General features: G+C 43.4%; 1 protein-coding gene across 1 annotated transcript in view; it reads left to right on the top strand.

The window, feature by feature from the left end:
• DNAH9 (dynein axonemal heavy chain 9) overlaps positions 1-16,673 on the top strand; it is a 293,377-nt gene that overhangs the window by 104,171 nt on the left and 172,533 nt on the right. Inside the window, exons 38-41 of the mRNA XM_084838397.1 lie at positions 2-209; positions 13,270-13,435; positions 15,105-15,207; positions 16,061-16,300. Of these exons, the coding sequence (XP_084694523.1) occupies positions 2-209; positions 13,270-13,435; positions 15,105-15,207; positions 16,061-16,300 (717 nt within the window). The remainder of the gene's footprint in view (position 1; positions 210-13,269; positions 13,436-15,104; positions 15,208-16,060; positions 16,301-16,673) is intronic.

Here is a 16,673-nt window from a genome sequence, read left to right as displayed (position 1 = left end):
GGCCTGCCTGGTACACACCAGTGAAACCATCCGGGTGCGCTACTTCATGGATCAGCTCTTGGAGAGACGCAGACCAGTCATGCTGGTGGGAAATGCAGGGACCGGAAAGTCTGTAATTGTAGGAGACAAGTTGTCTTTGTTGGATTCCGAGGAGTACCTAGTGAAGAACGTTCCCTTTAATTACTACACCACGTCTGCCATGCTGCAAGGTAAATTGGCAGGTGAAGTGGCAAGAATGGAATAAACTGAAAAGGCATTTATTAAGGTAGAAAAGTTATTGTGCTATGAGATATTCAGAATAAATACTCAAATCAAAAGAGGTCAGAAGAGATTTCTGAAAACATAACATGGCTGAATAGAAGTATTGAAGAAGCTGCTGCTGTTGTTGTTGTTCCTTTTTGTTTTGTTTTTAACAAACACTGATAAATTGAACATAAGTATTACAATTCGAAGAAAAAACGGAATCCTTTATCAAGTGGAAGAGTAATGCAAATGTAAAGGAGCAAGTAAATTCTGGCAACATCCTAAGTCAGGCTGAAGAGAACCTAAACTGCAGCTAGCTAAACTTGTAAACATTAAAGGAAGAGTTTTGTTCTAAGTAAAAATCTTATAACCAAGAAGCATGTCAGATAATTCATTGGACCCTTGGACCGTCATGGTCTTAGGGTGCTTCAAGATGGGGCTTTTACTGTGAAATCGCCCTTCCTCCTTCACAGAAATTTCTGGGAGGTCCAGATATCATTGTCCTCCATTTGTAGCCGTCCCGTGTTTTCACACTACTGCTTCTGCCTTTTTTTCTTACCAGAAAAAAGGAAAAAAGTCAGAATAATTGCACAATGCCTTTTCAGTGTTAGCACCATGGGTCCCTCTGTCTGGAAGTACCCTAAGTCTTAAGGAATAGTAATGGTCAATAGTAAAATTTTGTTTCAATAATAGAGTGGATAAATTCATAGGAAGTTAATAGTCTTTGATAATCCTAACATGGTCAGGACGTGCATTGCCTTAGCGATGTCGTTCTGATGGGAAACAGTTGCTCTATCAGTACTTCTTCTGTTTTACCTAATACTCCGCATACTGTCTCCAACAATATCCAAAGTCAGTGAACCACTGGACTGAGCCAGTGGGGCAGATCTTAAGTGATGTTCTTAATGCATTTGAAGGTGTCACATGACTAGCCTTCCTAATGCTTTAATGTCCAGCTGCAGTGTGTATCAGCTTGGTCTATGTCACTATAATTTTACCCTGAATAAGACAATTTTCTCATTGCATCACCATACACTTGCTGATGTGGTTAAAATGAGTCTGAAGGAACTGTGTGTATGCTGTTTTGCACAAATGGCTGCCCATGTGGAAAGGTACTTATGGGGTTTACCTTTTCCATGTATCTACCAGTGTAGTGTTTGAATTGAGCCTCAAATATTGAGTACTTTTAGCTTTTCAGAGCACACTTGTTTGGCTTTAATTGAATGTGCTAGTTAAATATTTGAGCATGAAAACCAGCATATGCGAAAACAGGCATGCCAGTAATTCATACGTTTTGCAGCTTCAGAATAAATAGTTCTAGTTAGAAATATTTAGGAATGAGAATGCTGCAGGTGAATTGTCACTTCTTATAGCTTCCTCCATCCTTTCATAATCCCATCTAGAAACCTGATTACAGTTTAATAAAGGCTGTAAAAAAACAAGGAGACTTGAGATAGGGCATGCGTATGTGAAATGGTCTGAGGGGTGTATTTCTAAATACCTCAGTCCAAGCTACTGCAGTCTGTTGTATAAACTGAACTATTGAAAGAGGTCTGCCTGTCTTCGTGTGCATCAGTGCACTTAAGACTGTGAGGATTTAATGTACTGTAAAATGAGTGGGAAACCTCAGACTCGGGGGCTAAATCCGGCCCTCCTGGAGTCCCAATCTGAATCTCTGGGGTTCCCCAGGGGGCCGCACCCCCTTCTCCTGGCCCCACCCGATTTCCCCAACCACTGACCGTTTAGTAGTTTCCTGGCTTTTGTGGATTTTTTTCCCCATTCTAAAAGGTGGAGATGCCAATCCCAAGGCTTCGTTACTAGCAGTGAGAGCTTTAAGCTACAATATGTGGGTATTTTGCCCCCCCCTTTGCCTTCATTCCCACCCACCATTGAACAGGCCCTGCGTCACCTTCAATATCTGAATATTCCTCCGGTGGTGATTTACCCCTCAATAAAGTACTGTAGTATTGGGTAACTTGCAGGCCTGTGTGAATGTGGCCTGGGGAACAAATACCATTCATCTCCATTAGCTCTGGAAAATACTCACCTTCATAGGCATGCATACAGGGTGTGCCAGGTGTGCCCAGGCACAGCCTAATGTCTCAAAAAAAGAAGCGGCTTTGCGTTTTAATTTAATTGCATGATACGTTATTTTAGTTTTAAAGTATGGATGGTTGTATTATGCAATAAGTACCGAATTGTGTAATGTAGATGTTGTAGAAATGTATAGGAAGCCTGCATTCTCTCGCAGCATCCCCACTACTGCAGCGCTGCATTGCCATTGGTCCTCCCCTCCTACTCTGACTACTGTTATAGAAAATTCTTTGACCTATATAAGCAGCCACAAAAGAACTGGTACTTTGTGTCTCATTTTTTAAGTTTGTATTTTTTAAGTAAAGCTTAGTTGTTAATTTAAAAAAAATAAGTGTTAGTTTCTTTAGTTTGTTTGATGAATAAAAATAATGTCCTTTATCACTGAGTATTCAATAAATGTTCTCCTTTAAAAAAAAAAAGTTTTAAAAATTCCCTGGGTGCACACCCTAATGAAATGTGCTGTACATGCCTATGCTCACCTTTTGTCTTTTGGGTAAAATTTGATTCTCATTGGAGAGAGATGAAAGGTGTTAATTGCAGTTGTTCAAACACTAACATGCCCAAGCCCGTTAGTTTTTATGACTAAGAGGATAAGAGAAGCCTAACACACATTTATTTCAGTGCTTGCTGTCAAGATGTATAGAGATAAATAACAGCAACATTTCCATATTTATTTGGACTGTGAGCTATGGCTTAGAGGCTGGGGAATTCGAATAAGTTATCTCCAATGTGGTTAAGTGTGAGAATCTGCCTCAGACATGGTTGCTGGTTTGTACTGGTGGACATGATTTATATTTCCTGCACTAACACTGCTCAGTCTTTAGATTTACTTGCTTCTGTTTTGCATTTTATCATTTGGCGGCTCTTTCTAACGGGTGTTTGTGTCACTCCTTTAAACTTAACAACAAACCAGAGTAATGAAGGACTTTCCAGAGAACTTCAGGAACACATTTCATTTGGCTGGCATCAGTTGCAGTTTTGGGGAGAGGGAAAGACTGGCCCATAGCTGCCAACTCTACTACTTTCTGATAGTGCTACCATGTTGACCTGTGAGAACTGGGAACCTCAATCCACAAATCAGATCAATTTATTCTTTCTCGTGGTGGAGACCAGGGTCCCATCTACACGGGGCATTTACTCTGCTCCTACTGCACCCCCAAGATGATCCTGGCACATGATGTATGCCCCTCTCCGTAGCAAGCACGTTTTTTCATGCTGTAAAACATGTTTTTTTGCAAACTGGTTTTGTGATGGATTTTCCCATTGCAGCGGCTTCAGCACAGTCTGTGTGACCTGAATGGCCTTCGGTGCAGACTGGGAGGAACAGCGCTGATTGGCACAAGGGAAAGTGGCATCATGAAAAGGTGGACCCAAGAAGAGGAGTGGGCAAAACATGTCTACTTGGAAGTAACTCTTTCAAGCAGAGAGAGGGGTTGAGAGAATCCCTTTGCCTGCTCTTTTTGAAATGTCCAGACCAGCGAATCTACATAAGTTTAATGAGTTTAAAGGGTGATGGCCCCTAAAGGAGGCTTCTTCCTGCTGAGAAAGGGTGGACACAAGGGAGGATGTTGGTTAAACATGTCTACTTGGAAGTAATTCCTCCTCCTCCATTGCACTTCACTGAGCACATGAGTGAGGAGTGGGGCAGGAAGCAAGCTGGTTGTTTTAAACCTCTGCTGTTATGAAAGAGTGAAGGTACAAAGGACTGTAATGATTTTAACAGCCAATTGCCCCCCAAAGAAGCTTTCTTCCTGCCGAGAAAGGGTGGACACAAGGGCGGATGTTAGCTGAACATATCTACTTGGAAGTAACTCCTTCTCTTCCATTGCGCTTTATTGAGCATACGAGCGAGGAGTGGGTCAGGGAACAAGCCTCCATTCATTTGCTGCTCCGCATCTACACAGTTTATCACGTTCATTTCTGTTTGTGGGACTCCACCCACCCAACCCCTAACTAATGCAGTTTCAGGTGCTGATTGCCCCATCCAAATGGTTTTTTTAAATGTATACACCCCTTTACTGTCTACTGTTTGCCCTGGGAGGAGCAAACCCAATTTCATGAAACTCTGGATTTAAATGGAATCACCTCAGAAAGCCTCTCCATATAGATGGGGCCCAGACCATCTGCTCCATACCTGAACTGAGAGTTTAGTTTGCTGGTGGCTTCTACTACTTCCTGTAGGTCAGTACTGTGGCAAGATGGGAAAGTAGTAGAATTGATAGGTATAGGCTCTCCTTCTAAGTATATTAAGACAATTACTTTGCAGACTAGATGTAACCTGAAGCAGGAAATTCCCCTTCTCCCTTCCCCCCACACTCTCTCCCATCCACCACAGACAGTTTTTATTAAGTTGGGGAAGTGCCAAAATGTAGGTGAGGCAGGGCAAAGCAAAGCTGATGTTCACACCAGTGACTAAGTTTTATCTGGAAGCTTTTACACAAGTCAGGCAACATCCCATGACTTGCTCTGGCCTATGGTTAAGTACTTTTTGTATGTGCAAATGCTAATGGGCAAGCCAACAACCTTCACATTGAAAAAGGTAACATGATGGAATGCTTCAAGTGGCATCCAAGAGCTTTACGTTTCTACAAAATGTTCGTATTGCCCTGCATGGTCACAGCGCTTAGGAGATTTCCAGATGCAATTAATTGGAAAACATAATGCATTTATTCCTGGAAAGATTCTGCAAAAGGCCACTGAGCCATCTAAATCCCATTTCAAGCTATAGAGCCTTGTGCAAGGTTTCTTCATGTGGCAAATTTGCCCCCAGAGAATTCCATAGAAACGGATGTTTCTCAGTCCATCAGCCTCTGGGAAGCACAGCAGATGCTTAATAACCCTAAAACAGTGTGACTGTTTATTCCAGTATAATTGGGATCTGAGTATCTGTGCTAGAGATGTGTGGCTTTTGATATTATTGTGAGAGACATTCTCAAATTAAAATGCTGCTTTTACGAACATGTCATTTGATCTCTCTGTAATTGCATTTCAATTTGATATATCTCTTGCATACTTGTTAAATCCCTAAAAGCGATGTTTTCTATGTTAATTAAGCTCTAATTAAATTCTTATTTGAAAGACTGTATCTCACTTCCAGAAATTTCAAATTTTGCAAGGGGGCGGCGGTGCGGGTTGTTTAAAAAGGAAGATTCTGCACAGGCAGAGGTGTTATCTTTCACCTAACACTTTAGGTTCTTTTGTGCCACAAACTGTCAGAAGATGAGAAATCAGATGGATTCTTAGCAGTGGATGCTAAATGCAAAATAAAAAGCATTTTAATAACCTGTAAATATGTAATCAGTGTAGTGAAAAGCAAATGATTAATATCCTTTAATAGCTTGTAATTATTAAGACATTGATAACCATGTGAAGAATAACGATGTGATTATTAAGATGTTGACTGAAAATTATGAGATGCAGATTTTTTTCTTGCAGGCTCTCTAACTATGACAAAGTGTTACTAAGGCCATAGTACCATGCACACGTTCCTGGGAATAGCAATCAGTGAACTCAGTGAGTAGATAGGTGTAAGTGAACTCAGTGCTGTAAGATCAGCTGTTTTATAATGTAACAGCAAATTAAGGCAGCAGTCCTATACCCATTTTATTGGGTTAAGCCCCATTTTATTGGGCTAAGCCCCATGGGACTTATTTTTCAATAGACATGCATTGCCCTGTAACAGTCTGTATCTTGTAATGTATGTCAGGTGGTGCAAGTGCACTTTTCAACATAGATATGTGCAGTAGAAGGTTGATAAATACAGCTGCTTCTTGATGCTTGCACCCATAGCAAATAATGCACTTGTACTGCCATCCACACATTAAAATGTACATGCTTTTTTTATGACAGTGATGAATCTGTCAGAAGAATGAATAGGGGAAATAGCATTAATAGTGAAGTGACATGCCCACTGGAGATGAAAGCATAAGAGAAGCAAACCTTAACCTTAAAAAAAAAAGCAGTTTTTCTCATAGGAATTGATAATTTAAAAAACGTACACATCTAGATGCCTTTTGTGTGTGCCAAAAACACAGGCATGCGGCATATGGAACCCTCCAAGAACTTCTTATTGCCAGCTTTGTCTTAGCTTCCTGCTTGGTCCTCCCTGAAGCACAAACTATCATTGGGAGCACCATATCCTTTCATCCAACTCTTTCCTTAATAATTCCCACCACTTTTCCCAGTTAGGTATAATTCACACAATATGGGCAGGGAGGGTTACTCAGTGGGCTTAGTTCATGCTAAGCCCCCCGAGTATAAGCCACCATGGGTTGGTTGTTCAGTTGCTACCCCATGCTACTCCTGACAGACAATAGTGCACTTTGTGGTTTGCCATGGCTTGTGTCCCCCTCAGTCCTCACACCAGCTCCTGCCAGGTGCTTGCGTGGCAGAGCTCCTTGTTTCCTTGTTCCCTACGTCAGCACCCTTTCTGCAATTGTTCTGTTGGGGTTGCCGGCTCCGAGGGAAACTCCTCCCTCCTGCATAAGAACACCAAATGGAAATAATTTTCTTAGTATTTATGAACACAATAACTCAAAAACTTTTTAAAAATTTTTTTTGGGGTCTTGCTCAATTATGCAAGAGGCCAGACCACTTGCCTGCTATTTAGCCCCCATACCGATATTGCACTCTTGTCAATGTCCTTGTCAATTTCATCCTCCGCTTCCATGCTTTCCTTGCTAGCAAACACCTTAAAAAAAAAGGCTGCTTCACATACTTCACTAATTACATTCACCCCAACAGCTCCTTCTTCTGTAGCCACTGGCCGGTTTCGGCTCTCCCCCCGCCCCACACCTTCATGCTTGTTGCTTCCCTACACTGGTCTCTGTTGTTAGCTGTCAGATATACAGTCAGGGCCAGAAATATTGGAACAAGGATAACTGTTTTGGCAGTTGGCCTCTGTACACCACTGTCAAGAGTGCCCTAGCTGCCTCTTACAGTCCCCTCCAATAGCCAACTCAGGACACAGACGACGAGGATTCTTTCCAAGGCTTTATTCCTTTATTACTTAATGACTCTTACAGATACTAATCACTAGCCATTAAGCAAGGAACTGCACTGGGGTAGAAAGCAGAGTAGCCTAAGCTCCAGGTAAGGCAGTTGGTCCCCATTTGAAGGAGAACCGCAGGAAGACTCTGAACTTATGGGCTATGGAGAGATACTCCCTCTTACCCTTGGGTCTTCGGGACGCGACCGTTGTTTTAGTGCCAAACAAGCAGAGCTACTCCTTTTGGCACCCTCCATCTGTCGCCGCTCCCTGCGTCTGCGCTGCGCGTCCAGCAAGCCCCCCTCCACCACTCTCTCACTGCCAGGGTCGCTATCTCTCTCAGGAATGCTGGCAGGAGGAATCTCTTCCAGTTGCTGTGCTTGTGAGAGATGAGCGAGCTCCTCTCCCATGGATTGCTGTTCTTCCTCAGAATCAGAACTGCTCTGGGGCTCTATGGGCTCAGTTTCCACCCTGACAACCACCACATTGAAGTTGAAAGGAAACACACTCAGATGGCGGCAAAGTCAGGACTTCCAGCTGTAATTCAAAGGGTTTGACAAAAGTGGGGCACTAACCATTCAGGAAGTACAGCCAGTGGCATACACACACACCCTTCGTTGGTGGCTCATAAGTAATGGAACGAATGGCCGACAAGCAGCTACATGGCCAGGTGTGGCCTGTTTCCTGGGTACCCCATGACCAATCAAGCAGATAAAAGGCCTAGAGGTGGTCCTGAGTGTTACATTTGCATTTGGTAGCTGTTCACTGGAGCTCCCAACATGAGGTCCAAAGAGGCATCCATGCGAGTGAAGGAGGCCATCATTAGGCTGAGGAAACAAAATAAACCCATCAGAGAGATAGCAAAAACATTGAGAGTAGCCAATACAACAGTTTGGAACATCCTGAAAAAGAAGGAATTAACTGGCAAGCTCAGCAACAGCAAAAGGCCTGGAAGACAACAGAAGACAACTAAAGTGGATGACCACAGAATTCTCCTGGTGAAGAGGAACCCTTTCACAACATCTAGCCAGGTCAAGAATGCTCTTGTGGAGGTAGGCATGTCATTGTCAACATTTACAGTCAAGCGACAGCTTTATGAATGTAAATACAGAGGCTTCACAGTAAGGTGCAAACCATTGGTAATGCTCAAGAACAGAAAGGCCAGATTAGCCTTTGCCAGCAAACACCTAAAAAAGCCTGCCCAGTTCTGGTATAAGATACTTTGGACTGATGAAACCAGAATTAACTTGTACCAGAATGACGGGAAGAGAAAAGTATGGAGAAGGAAAGGAACAGCTCATGATCCAAAGCGTACCACATCATCTGTCAAACACGGTGGAGGCAGTGTTCTGGCATGGGCATGTATGGCTGCCAATGGAGCCGGGCCACTGGTGGTTATTGATGACCTGTCTGCTGATAAAAGCAGCAGGATGAATTCTGAAGTGTATAGGGCTATACTTTCTGCTCAGATTCAGCCGAATGCTGCCAAACTGATAGGATGCTGCTTCATATTGCAGACGGATAATGACCCAAACATACAACAAAAGCTACCCAAGAGTTTCTCAAGGCAAAGAAGTGGGATGTTCTTCAATGGCCAAGTCAGTCACCTGCTCTCAACCCAAGAGAGCATGGTTTTCACTTACTGAAGACAAGACTGAAGGCAGAAAGACCCACAAACAAGCAGCAGCTGAAGGCAGCTGCAGTAAAGGCCTGGCAAAGCATCTTGAGGGAGGAAACTCAGCATTTGGTCATGCCCATGGGTTCCAGACTTCAGGCAGTCATTGACTGCAAAGGATTTTCATCCAGGTATTAAAGGCGATCCTTAAGTTTGAAATGATGTTGGTTTGTTCCATTACTTATGAGCTACCAACGATGGTGGGGGGGTGTATGCCACTGGCTGTCCTTCCTGAATGGTTAGTGCCTGACTTTTGTCAAACCCCTTGAATTACAGTTGAAAGTCCTGACTTCAGTCCCATCTGGGTGTATTTCCTTTCAACTTCAGTGTGGTGGTGTACAGAGGCCAACTGCCAAAACAGTTGTACTTGTTCCAATATTTCTGGCCCTGACTGTACATGTGGGTTATAGAGCAATGAGGCAGATCAATAAAACTACGCAAAATTCATGTCAGTGCAGTAAAGGTGTGGGGGAAACAATGCAAATTTTTGGCAGAGTGAAACGAATGGCTAAAAATATGCAAAACTCATGTCAGAGCCATAAAGCTGAGGGCAGAGCAGTAAGGCAGATTGCTAAAAATACACAAAATTCATGTCAGAGCAGTAAAGCTGAAAGGAAAATAACACACATTTCAAAGCAGTGGAGTTTCGAATCTGGCACTTGCGCAAGACTGAAAATAAAAAAATATTTTTTAAAAAGGTTGCAAATGTGTTTGGGATACTCTCCGGTGTCATTTTCTTCTCGATGTATAGGAGCATGGAGTGAAGGACACTGACAAGGGAAGAGGGAGGATGGCATCAGCACTAGCGAGATTGGCAGGGTTTTTCGCCATTCTTGCTGGGCAGCTCTCTAGTCGTTCCTGACAAGCCACTCGCAAGCCATCCTGCTGGGTTTGTACGTCACGACAAGTGATGGTGAAAACAAGCCACCCTGAACAGCCCAACAACAAGCCAAGGGTTCTCAGGGTGGCTTGTGTGTGGTTAACAAACCATGCTGCTGTAGCGGCAGTGGGTTTGCACGGCATAACAAGCCACCCTGAACAAACAAGGCTCACAAACCGCCATGACTTACTGTGTCGTGTGAACCAGGTCAGTGTGTTCACCTTAGTTCATGAAGATAGTATTCATGGCCATGAATGCAACACAAAAATAATCATGACTGATCTTTGTTTTATATTCCTTATTATTGTTTCAATAAAGAATAAGATAAAAAGAGTGTAATCATGGCTGATGCTTAGTGCTGGATGTCATAAATGCAGGGACTGTAGGAAGGAATAATTTATTCCATGTTACATTATGCAAAAGAAAATGTGGTGTTCATTTGCGTGATTTTCCCTTGTTCTTCCACATAAACCTCTAAATTGCCCCTGGCACCTTTCTTTGACGTCAAGCCACTTTCTGTTTCATTTGTTCATGTGTGAGATACGGCATCTTTGTGCGATGACTAGCAATAAGCTCGTATTGTACAACTTCCAATTTTGCTCCAAAGTAACACCTTTTGGTGACACATGGCTTCAGTTTGATGAATGCTGCTCTGTCCAAACAGGCCTTCATCTTGCTTATAGCATTGTTGGTCACTGCCTTTTTACAATATTTGTCCAGGTTAATCTCTCATTTTTTCAGTTGACTTGCTCTGAATTTGAGTAGACTCTACACAGCCTCAGACAGCTTGTCACTGATCAGCTGGGTAATAAGTAATGCAAGCAGGTGTCCAAATACCAAAGCATCTAACTCAGTCATCATCTTACTGAAGAAATATGGTTGTGTTCCAGGCCTTTGAGAGAAAGCTGCTTGACAGTTCTGATCTATATCTTCTAGCCACCTTGTAAGTGGCTTGCCACCCTATCCAATGGCTTTCTTCCTGTGAGTGACTTCTCACTGGGTCTGATAGGCCAAAATATGGTTCAGAGGCCAAGGATAAAGAGATCAATACTTTGGATGAATGATACCCTGTGCCATAGAATCGTTACACCACTGAAAAATACAACTATTCTGCCAAAAGTGTTGTATTGACTAATTCCAAATGAGCTTTTCATTTCAGCCTTTTTATCTTTATCCTACTTTTCACTACAGGCTGCTTTACTTCCACCCCACCCCCACCCTGTTCCACCAAAGAGATGTGCGTGCAGCGAACATGTATGTCCAAGCCACATTTTTATTACAGATATATGAGTCTGGGAGCCAGGACTGGCTGCACCTAAGGGTGCTGCCTAAATTTGGAACTAAGCCTGATGCTGATGATAGAGTGGCTACATTCTGTAAACATGGATGTGGTCCTGGCTACCAACGCAAATTCTTCCTCTGTTAATCCAAAGATTCTGAAAGTGCGTGAAGGGGGAACTTTCCATGCTCCTCCATTTTGTTATCTGACTGCCACTGCAAATTCCCTTTCCCAGTCCAAGGCTTGTTTAAATGTGTCCAGGAGGAAACTTTACATCCCTGTATTCCTGCGGGGGAAGTGTGGCCTCTTAAACTCAGCAGTTCTGAGTTCCAGGTCTTGCTTCTGCATCCTTCTTCCTCTTCTCTCTATCTTGATCATGTCCCTTTTGATTAATCTCGTAAAGATTTCACATTAGGTGATGAGTTTGATTCTTCCTGATCTTTCTCTTCCCATATTCCTATCAGGAATGATTTGGAGTATGTGGAGATAGTTAGCAGCTCAGACTCAGAATGGGAACAGCCAGAACTGGGGAGGTTTCCTCCCTAGCGAGCTCAGGTATGGATAGGCGTTCTTCTCAGGTACATGGCTCATGGATGGCTTGACCTGAAGGCCCCCCTTTTCCTCCCCCTTGAGACCCCAGGTCTCAGAGGAGTAGGAGAGTGCAGGCTGTGACCTGAAGGATGCTAGAGTCTGGCGCAGAGCGAAGCGGGAAAAGTTAGAGGTGGAGCTCAGACATTCCACCTGGTTGGTTATGCGTGAGAGCCTAAATGGGAGGGCACAACTCTAAGGGAGAGGCATCCCCCCCCCCTAAGGTATTTGGGTCAGCAAGTTCTTCTTCAAACTGCTGGCAACATCTCTGATTCCCACTTGGCTCCTCTACTGATATTCGTAATTGTGTGGAGCAGCTGTTTTCCTTTGTAGCCTGAGAGTCTCCGAGGATTTGCATTTGTAAAGAACCTGGTAGCTAACTAATAAAGTAGTGAGCCTGAAGCCTGGTGCCTTGGAGTGTGTGATTGCGAATGGAGAGGACCAAGGGACTTGACAATTCTGTTGCTCCCAGTTTTTAAGCCTTGTTACCATTTTTTTGCCTTTGGACTGCCCTGTTCTGGACTGAGCAGAAGCCCATGGGGCTCAGTACTAGGCAGGAAGTGACAAGGCTGCAAGGAGTCAAGACAAAGTGTGCCGGAAATTGCAGCACCCAGGGGAGCTCCTAGTGAGCAACTTGCTCCCACAAGATCTGAGACCAAACTGAAGCCTTTTATGCTACAGTCCTAGACTCCACCCTTTCCTTCAGAATGGAAGCCTTAAAGGCACAGGCCTCTGGCCTACCCCTCCTCCATCTCTCCAAGAGCTCATGCCTGGCACACTGCTGGCTTTGGCACATTGGCTCCCTGGAATGTGGGGCTTTTGTAGAAGAGGGTGCTGGTCTGGTGCTGGGACTTGGCCAGGGGGGTCTCTGGAAGCTCATGCCCAGGGTCTCTGGCAGTTCTGCAGTGGTGCTCAGACCTGGAGTGTCCTCTGTTGGCATCACTGGGTCTTTGGCCTCAGAGTTCATGACACTGCTGGACTGTCCTGGGTCATGACATGGACATTGAGTGCTTCCGGCCTAGGCTTTTATGGCACCATTGCCCTGCCTCATTCATGGATTTTTTGGAAGGAGGGGGAGAATGTCCAGACATCATTGCCTTCTACTCATCTCTCCCTTTTCCCACCACTTTTTCTGTCTTTTTTTTTAACTTCAGAAAATCTGTTAAGGAGAAATAGATGGAATAGATGTATAGTGGCTTCCAATTGGTAGCACTAGGAGTCCTCCCTCTGGAGCACCCATTGCTAAAACTCTTGCTCATTCCTTCACTGTTGTTTGTAAGAGCCATTGCAACCCTCTAATTGGCTGATCTCATCTTTATTCTCTTGTTTTCTGTAAAGGATGGTGAAGGTGAAACAGGTATCATTTTCACTGCACACCTGAATTGGCATAGGTGTGGCTTCTCCATCACAAGCATTTGCCATTTTCTAGCTGCCTTACAGTTTGAAGTAGGTTTGTTAACCATCTGGAAACACTGAAATTAAGATTGCGACTTCTGAAATTCTGAACCCTTGTTTTCTCGCAGCTATTCTTGAGAAGCCACTGGATAAAAAGGCTGGGAGGAATTATGGCCCCCCTGGCACCAAGAAGCTCATCTACTTCATTGATGACATGAATATGCCTGAAGTTGACACCTACGGAACAGTTCAGCCTCACACACTGATTCGACAACATCTGGACTATGGGCACTGGTAATCTAGCAATGGACAAATCTGTCTATTTCTAGTCTGTGTCACTTTACCATGTTTTTAGCCATCGTTATGTTCTGTTTCTGCATTGATCTCCAATTTTAAAAATCACCTCAAAATACATATTTAAATATGTATCTTAATGTGTATTTTCTCTCAAAATATAAATTTAATGTGTATTTTGATATGTTCAAGCTGCCAAGAACCACATTGCAACATTTGGAGAAATGCAAACCATGATAGATAGCTAAGTGCTGATCTGCACATTAGTCCGAGAGGTGCAGATCAGGTAATTTTATATTGGAATTTGCAAAGATTGAATTCCAGTATAAAAGTATCCGTATGGTAAGCCTCTCTGGTGAGGAGCTCATGGGAAAACAAGTTATATTTAACCTAGCATGGTAGGGTCACACAGCACATGGCTCCTCTTTTCCCATTGATATACTGGTTTTTAGTCCAGTAGTTTGTTGGCATCTCTCAGACTGAGACTGGGTTCACACAACACAATAACCCACACTCAAGGTTCAAATATGGGTTGAGTGTGGTTCGTTGTTGAACCATGGGTTGTTGTTGAAATGTGGATTTTCATATTGTTGGAACCCAGCCACACTAACAAACTGCTTTTTTTTAACTACTAACAACCCATGAAGAGAACCCATGGTTTATCGTTAGGTTGTGAACTGTGGGTTGCTTGTGGTTAACAAACCATGGTTTATTTTCAAGACTTGGTTCAGACAACATAATGGCCCACATTTCAACAACAACCCACGCTCAACCCATACTCAACCCTTGAGTGTGGGTTATTGTGTTGTGTGAACGCCATCTGAAATTTCCTTCTTTGTCAGACCCAGTTTTGTGGGTCTGAAGCACCAGTGCAATTTAGGGCTGCTTGTAGGATCTCATACAGTGTTCCACCAAAAGCAGACTTGCAGCAATTCCTTTGGAGTAATTTGGACTAGCACTATCAGTTATGAGTGTGAAAATTGAGAGACTGTGGTGGCTGTGCAATTCTGCACCAGGAGCTCTTGGAGCAGGTATCCACCTGCAGATCTCAGGGTGATTTGCAATAGATTGGCAAGAGTTTCTGACTCCCAATAATTTAAGAAAAGTTTAACTTGCTGAAGCAAAGAGATCTTGGAGTGCAGGGGGGTGGGCAGGAGTGGATGTGTGTGTGTGAAAGGACCATAAGATCAGTTCCCATCTTGAAAACAAATTTTTGGGCTGAACATGTGCTTGGAGGCACCCTGATCCTTAATTCTAAGTGTACAGAAGCCCCCCACCCCCACCCCCTGCCACCATTTTGCATCTGGTTCTAGTTGCTAGATCTGAAGGTTCTAGCAACCCTCCTCCCCAAGTAGATCCATCAAACCTGAAGTCTGCCCGCTACTGCCCTTGAGCATTACATATAAATACTGTAATGGAAATGTAATGCTCTACCTGAGGTCAAGTCCCTGTTGTACTTGGTGTTACGCAGGCATATGTGAATGCTAACCTCATTCTCCCAAATGGTACAGCCTCTGTTGGAATATTAATTGAAAACAGCTGGGATACAGCAGGTGCTCAGTACCCATCCAACATGCTGCTTGAGACTTGGCAATGTCCAGCAGGCACACTGCTGTTTGTCGCTAATAGGCTGTGATTAGGATGATGCGTTCTTTTTCTTCTGGCAAAGGTATGACAGAAACAAGCTGTCCCTGAAGGAAATCATGAATGTGCAGTACGTGTCATGCATGAATCCCACAGCAGGCAGCTTCACTATCAACCCACGCTTACAGGTATTGCATGTTCACCTAGCTATGAGAAGCATACTGCTGGTTTCATTTGACCTTTGGAAAGAGTAAAAACAGCAACAACAAACCCCTCTTTATAACCTAGGTTAGATGGTGCCCATGTGAAGACTGAAAACTCTGAAATAAAATTAGCACGAATTTGTCACCAGTAAGGAAGTAGAGACTGGGTATAAGGAGGAATGGGGTGGGAAGATGTGGTGGAATAAATGAAACTAGAAAAGTATAAAGGAGGCTGGAGACTTCTTTGGTGTGAGCATAGTTCATGCACAGCCCAATCATTCCCTTGTCCCTTTACTATTTTTAAACATCAAAAAGCTATATTTGGGAACCCCTGTGTTAGGCCAAGCAGAGGTTGTTTTTATACTGCAATTCTAACATAATGTTATTTCAGCATGGCAGTCCTTTTGCCATGGGTCAGTTTATTCCAGTGGAACTTTGAGCATCATTGCTCCTTGTTTCTTAGCTTCTGCTGTTCTGTTCCACATTTTCTAACATATATTCCTCAGAGTAATACCATCTAGCCAAATCCCTGATTATACCTCCAATATTGATAGGAATAGCGCTCTTTGGGTATGGAGATTCTTGGTGAATTCACAGATGAAATTGAAGTTTTCTGGTGTAGGCACTAGACAGCCAAGTAAGCGGTTGCAGTGGGTGTCCTGCTTTCATGAGATTCTGTCTTCCTTGCTTCATAAGACCCTTTACAAGAGGAATCTTGGGAATTTTCTAGCATTTTGTTACAATTCAATACTTTGGTGAAAGTGCTTTTTGCCCAAACCCGTCTTCTTCCTGTTACACATGATGCCTGCCAACCTGTATTGTGTTTTCCTTCATGCAGCGCCACTTCAGTGTGTTTGCCCTCTCATTTCCTGGGTCAGATGCTCTGTCCACCATTTACAGCACCATCCTATCACAGCACCTGAAGCAAAGGAGCTTCTCTGGGGCTTTACAGAAAGCATCTCAGCAGTTAATAAATCTGGCTCTTGCCCTGCACATGAAAGTGGCAGCAACATTCCTTCCAACAGCTATCAAGTTTCATTATAACTTCAACCTAAGAGATTTCTCCAATGTCTTCCAAGTAAGTAGTTTTTTTCATTTGGGAGCTCACTGTTTATTCCTGTGGGTATGTGCTCCCTTAGCTAGATCAAGCTTTGAAATTAAAGGGAACAGTACCGGCTGTATACAGTTATGTTCTTTCCAAGTGTCTTTCCACAGTGCGGCAAAATAAAAATGGCAGGACACAATGTCTACCAGAATAAGAGACCAATATTCTGTTGATGAGTTCAGTTCCTTTCCCTGCTGTGTGTGTATTAGTGTGGTTTGCTTCTGTTAATGGGAAAGGGAGATTGGGCAGCTGCTCCCATACAAGATCAGCAATGACCTATGTAGTTCTTCCTTTGTACTCTGTGTAGATATTCAGCCAGGGTGGCAGGAACAGGAGAATGGGTTGT

Source organism: Heloderma suspectum, chromosome 2, assembly GCF_057233095.1.
Source record: "Heloderma suspectum isolate Gila_16-S chromosome 2, 16-S_ref, whole genome shotgun sequence".
Classification (NCBI taxonomy): domain Eukaryota; kingdom Metazoa; phylum Chordata; class Lepidosauria; order Squamata; family Helodermatidae; genus Heloderma; species Heloderma suspectum.
Note: the sequence above shows the minus strand (reverse complement) of the source record. Positions and strands in the feature narration are given on the sequence as shown.